At 33.8% G+C, this 20,307-nt stretch overlaps 1 protein-coding gene across 1 annotated transcript; it reads right to left on the bottom strand.

Annotated features, from left to right (window-relative positions):
* Window positions 1-896: 896 nt before the first annotated feature.
* LOC141827795 (uncharacterized) lies at window positions 897-2,899 on the bottom strand. Its single transcript, XM_074715119.1, has 7 exons — window positions 2,719-2,899; window positions 2,531-2,602; window positions 2,304-2,368; window positions 1,375-1,501; window positions 1,200-1,280; window positions 1,014-1,133; window positions 897-951 (listed from the first exon to the last, which is right to left on the bottom strand). The coding sequence occupies exons 1-7, from the start codon at window positions 2,839-2,841 to the stop codon at window positions 907-909; spliced, it is 633 nt and encodes a 210-aa protein (XP_074571220.1). The 5' UTR covers window positions 2,842-2,899; the 3' UTR covers window positions 897-906.
* Window positions 2,900-20,307: the final 17,408 nt, after the last annotated feature.

Raw genomic sequence — 20,307 nt, 5'->3', positions numbered from 1 at the left:
CTTAACTAACAATGTCACCTTTTTTTTGGTTTTATTAGTTCTAATGGCTTCAAGTGGATAATGCAAAGATCGAGACCATTGTTAATTTTCCAACACCGAGAAGATACAATGTTGTAAGAAGTTTTGATGATCTAGTCTCCTTCTACAAGCAATTCATTTAGATTTTGTTCACTACTTCATCACCAATGTGAGTTCATCTAAGTTCCTTCATTTTGATTAGTGATAATCACAAAGTTTTAGATTTTGTCAACTCATTTAAGTTCTTAATTATGATTTAACAAATTTAAGTTTTTTATATAGTAGACTGGCTACTATGATTGGTTCGGTTGTAAATCCAGTACAAGTTACTTGTGTGCGAGGTCGTTCAATCATAGAAAATATACATTTGGCGTAGGAGCTTCTAAGAAGGTACACGCGAAAGAGATTATCACCTAGATGTATACTTAAGGTAGACCTCCAAAAAGCTTTTGATTCGATACATTCTAAATGTCATGGGATTCCCACAGTTTACTCATTGAATCATCGCATGTGTTACTTCCCCCCTCATACTCGGTCATTGTTAATGGCAGCCTATTTGGGTATTTCAAAGGTGAAAGAGGCTTGCAGCAAGTGCGTAGCCACAAGGAATTACTCATCTTGCTTATGCAGATGATCTTTTACTATCTCCGGCTTGCAAGAGTTGGAGATACAAGCTTAAACTACTCCCAATAGTATCATTATACATATTCAAATCCCCACACTCAATTGGACAATTATAAACTCTTTTGAACAATGTGTATCTTACATTTACTAGTATCATGTTTAACTTTAATGAATAAAAATATACAAGAGGAAAAAAGAATACAGAGATTTCTATCATGAACCGATTTGGATTGGATGTTGAAATCTTATTTGTTCTTCCCTCAATCACCATACGAGCTCTCCTCTGTTGGACAAACAAATAACATCTTCCTGTAAGTACATTCAGAAAAACGAGTTATCGTCTACATTAAAGGAAGTCAATAGTGGCTTACTTGGTGGTGTTGCTCTAGATGATGCTGCAGTTGTGCTTTTTGAACCACCGCTATCAACCTCATGATCACGTAGAAAGGAATCACAATCCCACAAGCTCTCAGCACAAACACCTGATCAAACTAAAACTAAGTTAAGACGAAGTCGAACCGATCGAGAACTCGACTCAACTGAACCCATCTACTCACAGTGAGGATGCCGAATGCAAATTGGCCAGAGCCCAGCATCAGCACAGCAAAGAAATGCCTTACTAGCAACATAACTGTTAACTGCACAAACACAAAACAGTGACAGTATGTATCAGTAATCGAAAGCCTGAGGTTATATCGATAAATTTGCGATACTAATGTAAAACATGTTCACCATGATTGCCACAGAACGGCAGAAAGTGGCACCTCTTTGTGAAGAGGTGGAGCACTCTTCGTAACTATGGCCGGTTTCATCATTGTCTTCTTCATTGTAGCTGAGGGTTTGGGGATCATGATTTAGCCTGATAATCAGTAATTAAAAGGAGGTTAGCAATGTTTGTAATGGACTGATTTAGATTCAACAATAAAATCCAGAATTGGTTTGATAAATATGAAAAATATATATATGATAATGTCGAAAACACAAGCAAACAAATTTGATTTGCTGTTACATTAGGGCAATATCATGCAAGTTGGTTCTGTTATCTTTTCGATCATTGGAATGGAAGAGTACAAAAAGTAAATAGCATTTGGCAACTCACAAGGACCCATGAGCACAAAATGTGTCTAGGGAGCATGATAGTGAGTGCTAGGGCGGTAAATGAATCAAACGTTTATGAATAAGTTTAGTGTTCGACTTGGTATATATATTCAGTATATTGATGTTCATGCATAATAATCCATAAATTAAATTTGTGAATCATGATCATTAACAAAGCTCTTATCAAACTTATAAATACATAAAGAAACTCTCAAAATGAACAAACAAACTTATAATATCGAACTCACTCATCAACTAAACAAGTTTAAAAATGTAAAAAAAATTTAAAAATCAAACAAGCTCGAATTGAGAGTTCGATAACATATAAATGAATCAACCTCAAAAGTAAGCTTGAATCAAGCTCAAGCTCATTAAAAAAATCAAGTCAAACATGAATAACCATTTGATCCATTCTAAGCTTGGCTTAATTTGACTCGGTTAACTTATCAAATAAATTTAAACAACGCAGAATTTGACTAGTTTAAGGCAAAAGTAAAGTAGTTTTGGGAAAAGAAAAGAGAAAATTCTCTTATTTTTCAGAGATATACTGAAGTGGAAGATACCTGATGGTCACCACCACATCCCCCATCGCCTTCTTCTCTGAAAAGGTGTAGCCTGGCTCAAACGTCTGCCAAGAAAGTGCTCAAAAGATTCATTCTGATTAATTAATAACGCGAAGTTTAAGCTTTGATGGAATCTGAATATCCGTAATCTTCAAACTTAAGCAATCCCAGAAGGTAAAGTAGATCGAAAAGGATGCGTGCGATGCAGATGAAGAGCATAGCCAAACCTGAAGGCAAATTTCACAGACGTTGCTCCCTTTCTCGTCGCACCACCGCTGCACGCAGTCTCTGTGAGCAAACTGGAAGAACAGGGCAGCCTCGAGTTAGTCTCGCAAACAGATAAAAATCGCAGCTTTATCGGTAATTCAGACGGGAAACCGGAGCAAAAAGATCGAAACCACTAAAAAGTCGCCACCTTGAGAGTCCCAGCGCAGGCGCAAGGGGATTCCATGCTTGTCGATCCTTCTTCCTCCTCTTCATGGCAGATTCTACACAGACAAGTGAAAGAAGAAGAAGAAGAAGATGGTGATTCTTGCATGATGGCTCCAAATTCAGTTCCTCTTTGATTCCTTCCTATGCCTTCCCTTCGCCTTCGCCTTCGCCCCTTCAAATTTGTAGCTTAACTTATTAAATAGGGAATAGGGATGGGGAAGGGTAGCGTCCATTGAGAATAAGGTAAGGAGGAGTCCAACTCATGGGGAGGGACACGGTTTCTCTTCTCCTGCCTTGGGCTTACGGGTTTGAATGGTCTACTTGGTAGGCGAGGAAGCCGACCTATCCAGCTTAATTTGACTTGGGACAGACAGCAAACATGCATTAAGTTTGTCTTCCACAGACAAAATTGATTAAAAACAGTCATTCGTCGTATCATCTTCACTTGTTTCGTTCAAGTAGGTTTGGATAATTATTATGTTGTTTGCATGTTTCGTAGGCATCTATTGTGTATTGTACAATGCATGAGCATAACAATTAAATCTTTATCCTATTTTATAGAATTAGCTACATGGATTTATCTTATTCAAATAATATTTAAATAAATTTTATTTTATTTTATTATTATTAAGGAAGTCTTCTTTTAACTTCTCATTTCTCAATTAATGTGTGTATTTATTATGTTCTCACTAAGCATTCATTGGTAGCATAAGTATATATTCATATCATCAAGGAGGTTTTTTCATAATAAGTGCAATTTTAATTTTCTTTGTAATATTTTCATTTCTTATCCTATCTATCCTTATATGTATGCATATGCACCTTAGCATCTTCAACTTTGTGGCTCTCATCCTTTGCAATGTATGGTGCATGAACAATTGAAAATATGTGATTTTAAATGCCTAAATTTAAGTTACTATGCATAATGCAATCTAGGTGTAGAGTTCTCGTTGCCACTTTCATTTTCACTATGCTTTAGTGACTTGAGCATCATAAGTGATCCAGTTGAGATCGAGATGGATTGATGACAGATGGAGAATTCGAACATATCAGCGTCACTTCATCTCCTCAGAATATTAGTGCAAGAGAGAAGCATTCTCGAACCGACATATATGATTCTCCAAATCTGAGGATCCTGTATAATCTCCAATCTGTAGAGTTTGGAAATGATTCGACAGCACTTCTAGGATGCCCTTTGAGAAGGGAGTATCCCGATACGACGATATTTCTTTCTTTTCCTCCAAACCATTTGCTCAGGCTCTAATGGGATTCTCCTGAGGTGGTTCAGAGATAGTTGTCTCCCGAGATTGTTTTTCCTAAGGAGCTTATATTCCTCCTGGTTCCCTTGAGGGGAACTGTCTCTGAAGGACTTCCTTTACTGTAATTGTTACTAGCCGACTCAGACCTTCTAACGTCAAGAAGCGCCCGACTCCGAAAGCATGGCCTGAGCCCTTTCTTTCTAAGAAGATCCTTGCTCTCCATAACTTTTTCAAGTGTCTCCCATCTCTACATCTCAAATCAAATTTCTGACAGATGGTGCCAAAATGATCCAACTGGGATTGGGATGGGGAGATGACGGATGGAGAGCTTGGACAAATCAACAACACTTGTGGAATGACAGGTCGACAATGAGGAAAAGGTTGACTGTAGACTAGGATTGGGAGGACCTTTGGATTGTTGATGTTCTGTGCTAACAAGAAGAAGGTTAGAAGGGGTTGAGGCGAACCTCAATGAGACTCCTCCAATGCTCAATTAAGGCCTTAGAGATAGAGAAGAGAATAATAAATAGGTAAAATAGCATAGAATAACATACCTTTGTAATGTCGATATTATTACCTTATATAGGGGTAAAAGAGCAATAAAAAATTATATCGCCTCTTCCCAAAGAGTGTACCTCTTTTATCTTCACCAAAAGATGTACCCCTTTGCAACTGGCACCATTGTAACCTCCACAAGAGACCCTCACATATCCAAAGAGTGCAACCCATTCAGACTTGGGGTGCTAGACATGCAGGATTCAAGGTGCTCAAAGGATTAGCATTCGATGATTACACGATCCGCACTCGGTGATCGGGGTGCTTTGGTGTTCAAGGATGCAATTCACTCGGCATTTGATAGTTAGCAAGTGATACTCGACAGTCGAGAGCACAAGAGTTTGGCACTTGGGTAGCCATTAAGCGCCCACAACTCACTCGAGTTCGGGGCAGTCGTTCGGTGTTCAAGCTCAGGGTAATAGCATGGCTAGCTGAGATTGGGCCACATAGATGCATCCTACTGACTTGATATGGGCTAGATGTTGATGGTATCATAGAGTAATTATAAATTAAGAGTTAAGTTAAATAATGTAATCTTGAGAATTTCAAATTAAAATTTTATTAAGAGTTAATTAAATTTTATTTAATTGAATATTATAAAATTATATAATTAATTTAGAGTAAAAATTAATTTTAATAAAAAATACAAGAGTTGTAACATTTCTAAAAGGTTCAAAATCTTTTTTACAAATCTTCAAAATTAATTATTAATAGTTGAAAAATAGAAATGGATCTTAACTAGTTGTATAATTTCATATATATTGAAGAACTCTTAAGTTAGTGTCTATTTGAAAGAGTTCTCTATCGAATAATACATAGATGTTGGCGTGGATGATATAGATGACATGGCTCCCGATGGTAGGAAAGTCAAGGGTAAGATAGTGGTCAAAGTCAAGCTGAGGTGGTGGAATCAATCAACATAGACTCGGTCCCACTATGTGGAAATAACTCGCACCTTGAGTTTGATCAAACCGTAATGGGGATGTCGTGTGGTACTAGCCTTGGCCCACCCTACCAAGCCCGTGTTGGCCAATCGCCGACTCTGTCTCGACCAACTTCGTCTCGGCCAACCTAGTCTCAGCCACCCTCATCCTGGCCAGCCTCGTCTCGGCCAACCTAGTCTCGGTCGGCCTCATCCCGGCCAGCCTCACCCCGGCTAACCTTGTCTCGGCCAATCTAGTCTCGGCCGACCTAGTCTCGACCGACCTCATCCCGGCCAACCTAGTCTTGACCAACCTAGTCTCGGCCAGCCTCATCCCGACCCGCCTCATCTCGGTCAGCCTCGTCTCGGTCAACCTTATTTCGGCCAGCTCAAGCATATGTTCTCAGCCACTCTACCTTGCTCTACTCCATCTTGGACACTCACCTCAGGCCTTTGAGCGTCAGCGCAATACACAACCGCCTAGAAGAGAATGTATTCGTAGGTGTCAGATTTGGTTCCCTCTGATACCCTTTCATCTGCGCATCAGGACAGAGGGTGTACCAGATTGTCAGACACGGTCTCCTCTGATACCTCCTCTTCCACGCATAAAGCCAAGAGGAAGGCACGGCTGTCAAACTTGATTCCCTCTAATACCCTCTTTCCCTTTAGCCAAGATGGAAGGAAGGGAAAAAGGAATTTCCTTTCTTGACAGGCAGCCGCAGTCAGCTAGGGAGACGTCACCTTGCCAGGCATGGAGGAGTCGAGTACAGATTATAAAAGGACCAGCCTACCACTGTATTCGAGGTTCGATCCCTAAAACTCTGCCACTACTATTTGCTTTCTTTCGAGTCTTACGTCATTCTCACCGGAACCCTAACTTGAACATTGGAGTGGCTTGTCAGAACTCCCCAGCACTAGTCTAACCTCTTCTTCTAAGTGTGCTTCAAGTTCGACTCAGGTCTGGTTCTTGAGTTCAACCCAGAGATCGTCTGCGTCAGATAGTTCGTTGACTGGTGCTTGACCATCTGTGGTGCTTGGCCGGAATAGATGTGTCCTAGTAATACTAATATTAGTTGAAGTCCTAGGGTCATATTATGATATGAAACGACAAAGGAATTGAATTGCATAGTAATTGTATTGTAGAAGCTTGTGTAACCCACTACTTCTAGAATAGTGGATAGTCTTGATGCATTGCTAAGGACTGTGACTTCACAGACTAGGAATTAGAATTGGGGACTTAAATTTAATGAGGTGGGTTAGACTTTGGGTGTGAAAGGAGTGAGCTTTAGTGCGCTAAGTAAAAAAATTTACATAGATAATAATCTTTTAGAGGGTTGGATTAGAGTCCAGGACAATCCTAAGTAAGATTCATCTCTGGCTAAGGACCAATCAAAACTTGTGTGCTAAGGCTAATTAAAAGGAGGCTTCATGTAGGATCAAAGAGTTCAATCACGTAGACTACCAATATCTCTTGAAGCCTCTATAGTTGCCTGTGTAAAGTTTGAGTTCTTAATAAGGACAAGTAAGCAATAATTTATCCTAACTAATTATTTGACAACTAAGCAATAATTTATTTAACTAAATTAGAAAGAGTCTAATTATAAACTTAGGAGATAATTTATGCAATTAAAATATAAAATTTTTAATTTTTAACTTTCAAACAACACAAAAAACACTCAAAGCAAGATTCATGTAAAGTAGTTTACTTTAATTGTAATTGTATTTATTTTCTTGTTGTGTTTATTATAAGAACAGTTTGTAAAAGGCTTCTCCGCATCCAGAAAGTATTCAAAATGGAGAAGTTTATAATAGTTGGATATTGCTAGGAGTAAGCTTTAGATTAGTTGCCTCAAGAAGTGGATACCAAGTAAAATCAAAGATATAGTGCATGTGGCATCGATTTTGATTCAAGTTTCCGCTTCACATTCAAACAACAAGAGACGAAGCAATTAGAGCTATTCACCCCCCTCTAGCTCGCAAGGTCCTAATATCTTATTACCTAACATTCGGTTAACCTTGACCTGTCAGGACTTCTATCATCATCAAGTGTCCGATCTTTCATGATTCACTTGGACTTCGTTTTTCATGTCAAGTATCTGATCTTTCATGACCCACATAGACTTAACTTTTTATGTCAAGTGTTTGGTCCTCAATGACCCACTTGGATTTCCATTCTTATGCCCACTTCTTGTTGAACTTTCGACCGTTAAGTATCTAGTCCATCGTAACCCACTTAGACTTCTCATCTTCTGTGCTCACTTTCATTAGCCTTCCAATCACTAGGTGTATGATCAATCATGACTAACTTCAACTTTTTTTTGCCTCATACCAATGCCACATTGAATTTCGACATTATTAAGTATCCGGTCAACTTTGACCTATCCAACATCTCACTTTACCATTTACATATAAAACATCGAAATCCAACTCAAGTCAACTTGAGAGCTTGATCAACCTAGTTAATCTTGACCAACGGTCGATTGCACCAACAGTGAAGTCTTGGAAGACAATGAGTTGTGAAATATTATAATTAAGATTATAATCTTACGATTTCATGTGTTTTGGACGAGTGTAAACTTAGCTTGCAAAGAACCTTTGATATAAAACATGAGTTTCTAGTTGTAGTCAACGTCCCAGCTTGAGCTTGATCCTAGAGCTTTATGTAGGCTTATTGAGATGTAAGCAAGTCAGGATGCTCAAGCAAATTGAATCAATTGGTGTTTATTTATCGACAATCGGATTGCAAGAGTAGTCCATGCAATGGATCATCAAGCCATGGAGTAGGACCGGAGATTTTAATGTTGCTCTTTTTTCTTTGTCACAAGTTAAGGCACTATTCACTCCTCCCCACCCCTTCCCCACCCTAAAAAAGAACATTTAATGAAAATGCTACAATTCAATAGAATTAAGGTCATTAAAGTTATCTACAAAAAAATCTCCTAATTCATCAACATCATAGAGGTTCTCCTCAATGAAATTTTTATTAAAGATACAAGTGTTTTTTTTAGTATTTGTTAGTGTCAAATTGTTCCTTTATATTATATGATTAGGAAAAAAATATTTAAAATATCCCATAATCCCTTTAAGTGTTAATCAATTAAGAAATGTGGTGGTAAACAATTTTTTTTTTGTGTGTTTCCTTCATTTGATGAAAGTGAGAACTTAGTCTTCATCCCCACATAAAGGAGACATTTTAGCAACTCATAATAAAGGAAACTCAATAGCCATATTACAAAGCAACCTTTGATTCATCTTGGTGCCCTACACAAATCACATAGGTAGGTAGACAATTAGGTGGCACCAAAAATTTAAGGAAAACTAGTTAATAAACTCCTTTCATTCAATAGTTGGATGTAGATGACAAAAAGAAAGTTGAAGGCCAACATCTAACGAATCATAAAAGATGATTTTATATATAGGAGATGGGGCATATATATACTTTATCCTCATTAGAAGTAGCATGGAAAAGATAGGGCTTAAGAATACTATACTTGATATTGGTCATAGTTTTTGCTAAGAACTTTGGGTAGAAAGAACTCTTCACAATTAAATTCCTTTCCTTTGCATTCGATTGCTCTACGGTTTAATAAATGAGTCGTGTATAGTTCAAAATATTCAAGACCACGCATGTGAATCGACTCTAGTTAGTGCATGGGTCTAGATCTATATTGTTAATGTTGGTTCAAAAGAGTGTCAAATAAGATCAAAACAATGAAAAGTATCCAACAAAAGTTTGTTGAAGTAGAAAAAGTATTTGTGAACAAGAGGATGTTTAAAACTAGAGAAAATACAACTTAGAGTTCCTCATAGTAATAAAAACAAATGTGCATTTGTTTATAGAGGTGAATGACGAGAATAAGTCAGCGGATCGTCCAAGATTGATAAAGTTGTGGAAAACTAAAGACAACCTTTTGTATCAAATTCAATGCATTCTATGTTGTTGATACACATCTTTAGTAGGAATTAAATAATGTGAATGAAGTTTCGTCCCTATGCTACATGGTGCTCGATCATTGGATCGATACTCATTTTTACTTTTAAAGAGCTATAAAGGGGGATTAAGGCAATGGTGGAAAGATTCCTTTTCAACAACCTACTATAGTAGCCTCAAAGACTTAGCATGATTATATTGTCGAGCAACAACTTGTCATCCAACTCAACCACAAATGAGATTTGATTCTTTCTTCACTATCTCTACCTTAACTAATCAATCCTTTCTTTATAGTCCTCGACCGAATAGAATTGTACCCGTCTTAGTAAAATAATTTTGCTTTGCTCGAGCGAACTCCTTGCAATTTGATTGAATTAACTCAACTCTTTGTTCCAATTGAGATGAACTCTTGTGAGCACAATTTGGTGCTACTATAAAATTAGGCGAAATCCAAGTATCACCTTGAAGCATTTTAGCAAAGTTACATCATCCTAGAACAGTTTTGATAAAAATTATTCTATTTTTTTATAATCCAAGTGACATCGGATGAGATAGCGATTATTTTACATGCAATATTGAATCCGTTGGTTCGATTACAAACGTTAAAAATAATCTTTTAAAACCTATTGATTCAAAAGAATACCAAGAGATAGGGAAATAAATGATACTGTCAAAAAGATTATTAAATCAAAATTTTCTTTTTAACATTAACTAGACAATGATTTATATAGTACCAAAATCCTAAATTGTAAAAGAAATAAAAAAATCCTAATAGAAAAAAAATTCTTAGCGGACTCAAAATCCTAGAAATCTTAAACGGATTTAAAATCCTCAAATATAAAAAATAAAAATTTTCAAAACTACTCTAAATATCAAAAATCTTAAAAATTATTAAAAATAAAAATTATCAAAAATAGTAATAAAATCTTTAAATCCTTTTGCATTAGTCCACTAAGTTGAAAAAAAACTCATCCTCGAGTTTAAAGTAGTGTCAGGTGGTTCTCCAGGAGAAAGATCCTCTAATATTAATTCGGTAGAATCCATCGTCATCTTCATTGTTATCGTGTCCGCTATTTGTCGCATCTTCCAAATAGGCGAAGCAGTTGGTCCCCAATGCCCTTAATCACTATAGCGATCCGCGACCACCAGCTCGAACCCACATATGGTGATGCACAATGAGCATCGTCACTGCGCATGCAGTCACAACGTTGACCACTGTCTTTGTCACCACCACCTTTCCATGATTTCTAGAGCCAGTCCTAGCGAATCCAACGAGCCACTATCCACCTCTGAAGCAACCCAACAACCGAGGCTTAGAGCTCTGCTTTCCAAGATCCTTTCGCAAGAGATGAAACTGGCAAATTAGTTGATATGTAATTTGAGAAAAAAGATTGGCAAGATAGATGTATTGAAGAGGGGGATATTGTTGAAGTGATAGCTGGCTTCTCTTGATTTCTTTTGTCCACAAGAATGCCTTCATTCAAATCATAATCATCTATTATTTCTTTGGTTTTATTAGTTGAAACCTTTGTTTGCATTTGTTTATGTCTTTCTAATACAATTGAAGTATCTATATTTTGTAGGTCCTTGGATAAATCTATTTGGCACGACGATATCATGTTTGTTGAAGTTAAATAATTTGAATGGTCAACAAAGTTTTGGACAAGACTTGATGCTTTCTTTGAAGGAGAAGCCTCTAGTGCAGTGGAAGCGTCAGCACATCTAAAAGCATTGGCAAGGGCTTGATTGAACAACTTGCCAACATCGGCGCCGAGATAAAGAATTGAATTACCGACTATTTCATTGGCAACTTCATCCTTGTCGTATATTGGCTCATCAGTTGACTCGGTCTTGTCTTCGTCATGATGAATAAATTAGGGCATCGAGTCAATTCAAAGAGAGACGATAGAGACTGGGGCTTCGTCGATAAATAAATCAGGTTGTTGATTGTCCTTGGACAAAATGAATTTTTGGTCTTTGATCAACACTTCATGTAGGTCTATCTCCTTTTCGTCTGGATCGTCATAAACTAGATCATTAGTTGCCTCGATCTCGCCGTCCACGTCTTCTTTAATAAATTGGTAAAACTTCTTCGTATAATCATCGATCAATTTTGCATCCTGTCTCAATGTCTAATGTCGTTGAAATACAGTCTGAGTGTAGCAAAAGTGATTCTTCATCTTCTCAACCAGTTTTAATGACGACCAATTTGAATCTTCTCTCAATCACTTCGCCAATTAATAAATTCGGATCTTGAGAAGATCAATTAAAAATTCAATATTTTCATATAGCTTCTTTCGACCATGGCTTTCACGATTATGATAGAAATTTTTAAAATTGAAAGAATTAGAATAAGAGAACTTACAACTGACGCCGGATGCGATAGCGATTATCCTACGGACAATATTAAATCCGGTGGTTCAACTGCGAACGTCCTACGGAAATTATCTTCTAAAACCTGTTGATTCAAAAGAATACTAGGAGATAGAAAAATAAACGACCCTGCTGAAAATATTATTAAATCAAAATATTCTTTTTAACATTAACTAGACAATGATTTATATAGACACAAAATCCTAATTTATAAAAAAAATCCTAATAGAAAGAAAAATTTCTTAAGAGATTCGAAATCCTAAAAATTCTAAACAAACTTAAAATACCAAATATAAAAAAATAAAAAAATTTTAAAACTACTCTAAATACTAAAGATCTTAAAAATTATTAAAAATAAAAATTATCAAAAATAGTAATAAAATCTTTGAACCCTCCTACATGAAAGTATTTAGATCTTAGACTCAATTAATTTTGAAGGCGGGTGGCCTTCCTTTTAGTTTGCCAAGTGGCTTCTCACCGAACAGTTAATGTTCTAAATTTTTCATCCTACTGAAGAAAAATATCTTGGGTGCATTGTAGCTGAGATTTGAATCAGGGGAGCTTGGTTAATATGTTGAACGCCCAAGAGGACAAAAAAATTACTCTAATATTTTTTTATTTTTTCTAATAATCCAAGTATCCAGCTCTTTGAACCGTATAATCCTAGAGGTGACCGATTCACCCTTATAAAAAAATTTTATGAGAGTCATGATCCACCTGAGTACTCAATCATAATCTGTAACATTGTCGCTCCACCAATGACCACAGACCTATAGATAATCATACTTCTGGCTACATTCTATGTTATTCCATCAAATATAGCATAAGCGTGCTCTAACTGAGGATTGATCCGTGATTCTTTAGAGATCCACCAAATGTCTTTGCCGTTTCACCATGCCTTGAGGAACAAAAAAATTCTACTCTAATATGAACCATAGAAGGTATTTTGGATGCTTTTTATTTTTATTTTTTATATTAATAAACGATGTTCTCTTAGTTCACCTGTAAATTCGAAATACAATTCATGTCTACTTAAAAATTGATCACTAGAATATTTATTTATATTTATATTTATATTTCTATTGAAATTGAAATTTTATTTTTTTTATTATTCCTTTAAGTGCCCAAATATTATTCATCCATTTGTGCACCATGATGATCACTTATGCATTGCTTCGGAGTGAATTTAAAGTAATCATGATAATAATTATTTCTATCATATTTTCTAACATGCTATAATGCATGTTTAACAATATTATTATTGATTAATTTATTAAATCATAGGTGATTAAATATGAAAGGGATTGAATGGATTGTTCAAGGTGTAGATTTAGTGGGTTGCATAATTTATTCACACCAAACGAGATACTTCAAAAGGAGGTCATATTTTACTTTTCACTAAAATATATAATTTTTTAATAGGATCATTCATCATTCACTGTCAATGATGACTTCTAAATGGATGTCGAGGTCTAAAATATTGTCATATATAATTTATTTTATTTTTAATGAAGATCGGCAAAAATCAAAAGACATTCCTTTTTATTAGAATAGTTAGGAGAACGTTCAATATCTCAATTCATCATTATATATTTTACTTTCTAAAACTGCCTTACTTAGTTATTATAGTAGTTATGAGTTCATAGCTACTATATAATTATAGCACTTATTTTCAGTAGCTATTACATAATTATAATTGTTACAATTGTATATCTGCTATAATATAAACACTTGAATTTTAATCAATTTTAATAACACTGTGTCTTAGCAGACATAGTATATGACTGCTACAATATGGATATTTTATCTATGATTAATATTTTAACTCTTATCAATACTCGTAATATTGTAATGTAACAATTATATAACTATCATAATATGAGTACTTTATCTCTAATTAATATTAATTAATATTATATTATAGTAGTTATAAATCATAACTAGTACTTTATTTATGATCTACATCAATCAATATTGCATTATAGAAATTATGGTCTCATAACTACTATAACTATATAGTTATAACAGTTATAAAATCATAATTATTATAATTGTATAGTATCTACTGAATCATAATTACTATAATTATATAACAGCTATTGATAGTTGCTATAACAACATCAAAAATAAAAATACTTTCTAAAAATAAAATATATAGTGATGAAATAGGATACTCTTTAATAATAAATAAAAGAGGGGGGTTTTTTGGACTATTCCAATAGAAGAGGCGTCCTATTTTTACCATTTAAAGTTTTTAAAAATTTTATAAGGAAAAAAATCATCATTAAAAATAACTTTTAGTGTGGGTCACTTTCTGATCCCACTTAAGCTTTTAATTTTTGAGAATTTAGTGGTGGAGAGTTAGACGAAAGTATGTATGAATCGTCACATCCCACCAAATTTATTAAATTTACTAATTTAGTATATATATATATATATATAAATTTAGTATATATATATATATATATATATGAAATTATACATAAAAATACATTCAAAGGTATGCTTATAAAACTTGAAATATAATAAGATATTATTTCCAAATTAAATCACATGTTTTAATATAAAGGGTAAAAATAACTTATTTGTAAAAAAGATGCTCTATTTTAAAAAATAATAAAAAATACCATCATATTTTTCATCTTAGTATTGGTAACTAATAGATGTAGCAATTAAATTGTTACATATATTAGTTATATATATGTAGTAGTTATTTAAAAATTTTAAAGTAATTTTAATTAAATTAGAATAATTTAATCAAGTTTAAAAATTTTAAATTAAGTTGATAAAAATAGTTTGATGTAATAATATTTTATTTATATCAATTAATATAATTTTACTTAACATAATCATAATTGTTACAATAATACTAAAATAAAAATATTTTTAAAATAAAAAATTAGAATAGAATATCATTTTTATTTTTATTTTTAAACACGTTGATCTTTTGCCGTCTGTTTACTCCGGACCATAGAACGAAAAAGGAAAGAAATTGAAAGTGGAACCGAGAAAGAGGAGGGAAAAGAAAGAGAAAAAAAAATCTTTAAATAAAGAAAAATAATTAAAATTAAGAAGAAAAAAAAATACAATCCCGTCCGAGTTATCGCATTCACACGAGACGATCTCATGGGGCTGCCCCACACACGGACACATGAGATGATCTCTCACGGGTCATCGTCCGATTTAGATGGATAAAGAAATATTTTATAAATGAATTTATAAATCTATGAAAATAATTCATCTTTTTTGTCACGAAGTAAATAGAAAAAATTATTTATCATAGATATTTTTTTATCAATTTTATTTTCTTCCTCCCAAATAAACAGCCTTTAATATAATGGAAATAAACGGCTTTTAATTTATTTTGTCCACCTATCTATAATCCTCCCCCCGTCAGCCACGTCGGCATAAGGCGATAAGGGAGAATTAATAGGATGAGGAAACGTGCGTGGGCTTTGTCAAATGAAGAATTAGTGAAATAATTAACGACATTAATTAAAAATTAATGATATAATAGTTCATTCAATCAATCAATCGCCATCATAGTGGTGGCTGAGGTGTTGACATCGTTGCCTAAACATCACGCAACGATGGATGGTGTAATTGAGTGCGTACTTATCCAATTCATTATTAATATATGTAGATAGATTATCCATCATTAATATATAATCAATTAACATCTTCTTTTCGAGTTATCTAATTATAATCTACATATTTATCTTTCTAAGTACAAAACTAATTCCTCTTATTATGATTTTTTTTATAATCTAGATGTTTAATTTTCGATGGATTAATTCTAGAGGAAATTATCTTCTCCCCCCTTTAATTTTAAAAGTTGATGATCTTCCATTTAATTCACCTATCCAGTAAATTCAAAACACAACTTATATGATATTAATCTATTAATCTATACTGTAATTCAAGAGTTTCTCTTATTTATGCTCTTTAGTATTTTATCATTATTTATTCATCTATGCTGGAATTCAAGAGTTCCTCTTATTTATTCTTCTAGTTCTACAATGGTTAAGTCCATAGGCCCATGAATGGATAAATAATAACTCTATAGTAAAAGGTAAATTAAAAAGTTACACGGTTGATCTTACGATCATTGCCTCAGCTTAAATCGAGAAGCTATAGTTGATCACTATAAGTGAAAACTGTAATTAATCATTATAGAGAAGGACATTACCTAGGATAAATAGTAACTCAAGTATACATAAATGTTGATTCGCATGCGATTGAAAGGGGATCATATCAAGGCGGACTACCTTATTAGGCAAGATTGTTGAGATAGAGGGAAGCAACAGCCCGATATTTGGAGGAAGCCCTTAATTTAGGCCCAAATTTTTGCTGCATTGTGGGCTTCCAATTAAGAAGCCCAATTCACGCTGAGTTAAGTGAATTTTGATCATTTGGTCAAAATTAAAAGAGGACTTCTATAGGTCACATTTGAATTCGATTTGAAGATCCAAAATATAAATGATTATGGCTCGAACTCGATTTGAAATGAAATTCGAACTCTAGTTCGGCTCGAGTTGTTCGAATCTTGATTCAAGCAAAATTGAACTATAATTCAAAATAATTTAAATTTAAGTTCGGTTTGAGTTATTTGAACATTAATTTGAGTATATTTATACTAAAATTATAAAAACAAAATAAATAGAGTCCATTTAAGTTCGGTTCATCATGAATAATTGAATAAAATATTATAAAAATTCATTCATATATTTTTTTTAAAACGATCTCTTTTCATTTTAAAGAGTCCTAAGGTTTAAAAAATATAGATTATTGTTATTTATATGTGATTAATTGGTTAGAGGGGATGAATAGTATGTGACTTGAAATTAAAAAAAATGATAATCTCAGTTAGTCGTATTGACTCAATCCTTGGACCGGTCCGGTCCTACGGAAATTTTCCACTGACCACCAGGATAAATTATGAAAGTGGACTGAAACTTAGATCATGGGATCATTATTTGCTAATTGTTATCTTTAATTAATTAGTTGTTCATCCAATGAATTCAAATTCATCCTAGTTGACTCAAAGTCTCGTTAGTCGACTCTTTGGATAAGATCTTCAAATAATCTTCTTTTTCAAATTTGAACAACATATTAGTTATTAGTTGATTGAAACTATATCAATCGACTGTGTTAAATAGAAATATTTTATTCACAACTAATTTAGTCTTATTCAACTTCTTAATTGACTTAGCATATCAATAGACTAAAGTCAACTTCGAACTACAACCCAAAATACATTGTTTCTTGGTTAGTCTTTCACCTAAGTAAGAATCTACCTTAAAATATAGGCCACTTAGCTTCACAACTCATTTAACAGCTTACCATTGCAATTTGACTTTGCCACCAAATTTATCTCCTATCTTGTCTTAAATCCCTTAGATGCACTAAGTTCTTTCCTCGTCCAACATATCATCATTCACTCTTTTCCTATGTAATTCATCTCCTTCTAGTTGTTGTCAACATTGCTACATGATACTCTGATCCTACAATTTCTCATATGTCCCATTCCATCCATCTTTCATTTCTAACAGATCTCAAACCACACAAACTTGGTCATGTAAGCCATCAAACATGATTCAATTGAGTATGACGTTGGAGGGGGCAGTGAATAGCACCAAAAGAGAAATTCAATGTAAAATGACAAACACAATAAAAATGTAAATGCAATAATTAGATAAAAGCAATAAATGAATTGATGGTTTGGTTTGAAACTTCGATCCTTACTCCATTGTCATGGACTTATAAAGTGAGTTAACCCTAAAAAAACACTAACTTTCTACTTCTCAAAAACCTGCAATTCTAATGACTTAGCAAGGTCACAAGCAAGCACTTATAAATCACTAACATTGTGACATTTATTTGGTTCAACAACCCTTAAGGCTCCTACTTCATGACCTATAATCTGTCATTGAATTGCTCTTAGAAAGCTATTATGTTTCTTTTTCTTGATCAACCACTGAAAGTGGAGAAATCTCTTACTCTTACACCATGCAACTTACAAGGATTATAAAGAGGAAGACTAAGATACAAGGGAGAAGGCTTCTAATAATAGAATTTGACTAACTTTGTTTTGCCAACCTTCAAGTCTCCATAGATCCCCCTTTATATAGTGACAGAGCCAAGAATTATAATCTACTTGGGTTAAATTTTTTTTAATAAAAAATAAAATAATACATAATAATTAAAATCATAAGTAAGATATTAAAAAGCTTCTGATTATAACAAGATCTTCAATATCTTTGCTATAGAACTCGTAAGATTCGAAAGCTTTCGATAAAATTTTTGACAATGTAATCTTTTATATCTTTGTCATCCTGTAAGAAATTAATGAACTTTAAATAAAATAAATATATATAAAATCAATCATTCAATGTTGATGATTAAATTAAACATTTCTTAACTAAAAGATACAAAGATGATCCGTATAGAAATACACAATCAATTATAGAATTTTAGTCAATATTTGAATTGCAAACTCTCTCTCAATATAGATAATCATAGAATCTGTCAAAAATTTCTCTCTCATTCTATTACGAAAAACTATTTTAACATGCTTCATAGTCGAAAATGTCTATAGTTGTTGTGGAAACATGTAAAGTAAAAACTACATGGATCAACTTGTTGACCAAATTATAGTATTGCAACTTTTTTATTTCAAATACCCTCGGTACAATTCTGAGATAGTGGACATATTCTAAAAATTCTCATGACAAACTACATCGAGCTCATAATGTTTAGCTGACACCTCATATGATACATTTTCTGTTCAGTAAAGTCCTTAGGATAATACTTTTCAATGAGAGTACAAATCTTATCAATATTGAACCATTTAAAATTATCTTTTGGGTCCAAAGCAGAGTTAAGAATAAGAAGTTCTAATTGTCTCATCACTAAATGTAGAGTTTAACTTTTCTAACTAAAAATCTATTACAACATTAATTATATCAAATGAAAGTGATGTTCAACTGTAATGGTATCCTTTTTGTCTACATGATTGACAATTAGAATGTTTATAACAAGCACTTATCTCCAGTATATCAACATCCAATCTTGTGCAAAATGATTTAACACATAAAAGAAGAATATCAAAATCAGCATTTCTTAATATTAGGAGAAGTGCTTTAGTAGTAGAGACCAAATCCATTGCATTTATGATATCAAGAGATTTTTATTGCAAGGAATGACAAAGTAAATTTTTGATCCCATAATTTTATGCATCAAATGCAAAATAAAAATACAATCAAAAGACTTCATCACTATTAAGGAACCATTAACTTTCCCACGCATTGAAGGATAATGCTTTCAAGCACATTAATAGTGGCACTATACATATCTATTAAGCTACAAATAGAATCAAATGGTAGCTCCAATGAATAGTTCCTACTCAATGCAAAGTACCAATCTGATTAACTCCTCACCTAGTCTTGCGCGCATTCACCAGCAACAATAAAACGTGCAATTTTATTAACTTGAGCAAATTGTAACTCGGCATTGCGTTTGGAAGATGTAATAAGTGTTGGGTTGCAGCCGGACCATGAGGGACATGGCAGCCGGACCATGTGGACATGGCAACCGGACCATGAGGGGCATGGCAGCCGGACCATGAGGACATGGCAGCCGGACCATGAGAAATGACAGCCGGACCATGAGAAATGGTAGGGGAGCTTCCAATGGTCCTTTGTTTGAGGGGGGATTGTTGGGTTGCAAGGGTGCAAACATAGTCCCACATCTAAAACACATGGAAAGATCATGAGGTTAAAAGGATGGAAAGTATCTCCATTGGCATGAGGCCTTTTGGGGAGAGCCCAAGAACAAAACCATGAGGGCTTAGGCCCAAAGTGGACAATATCATGCTATTGTGGAGATACATACATTCTTTTGGACCCAACAGGTATAAGGTTGACAATAGTCATCATATTCATAAAGAAAAGTCATATAGAGATATTCTTTTGAGCAACTGTAACTAACACTAGTTGAAGTCGATAGACAAAGTAATGCACATAATATGCATAGGGACAATCTTTAATAAATAAAGCTTGCAATTTATTAAAATAACCACACATGTTACTATAACACCCTCATATCTTTGATCTCGCATATTATGAATTTTTAGATTATATGAGAATATTACATATTTCTTTTTTAAGTAGTTTGGTGGTGTCATGAACAAGCCCAATTTAGAAAAACACTCTCGTAAAAAATTATGGACATTAACAAATCTCAAAATTATAGTTATCTATTCTTTGTTAGATATATTCTTCACTTCATCCACCAAAATATAAAACTTAAAATCTTCAATTTCATCATGGTGCTTATTTCTGACTCTTGACTCTGTTATCAATAATATGTAAGATTTCTTTTTGAATTTCTGAGTGAGGTATATTTTGCCCTTTTCAAAGCTTTATTTAAGATAACATTGTCAATATATAGCATTCCATTTTCCTAAAAAAATTTAGCATCTCATGAAATCACCATGATTTTGAGAATCAGAAGATTCATCATGGCCTCTCA

This window comes from Curcuma longa, chromosome 4, assembly GCF_044706935.1.
Source record: "Curcuma longa cultivar G26 ecotype Majalengka, Jawa Barat chromosome 4, ITB_CL_G26_1.1, whole genome shotgun sequence".
NCBI lineage: Eukaryota > Viridiplantae > Streptophyta > Magnoliopsida > Zingiberales > Zingiberaceae > Curcuma > Curcuma longa.
This window is presented reverse-complemented; position numbering and strand designations above follow the sequence as displayed.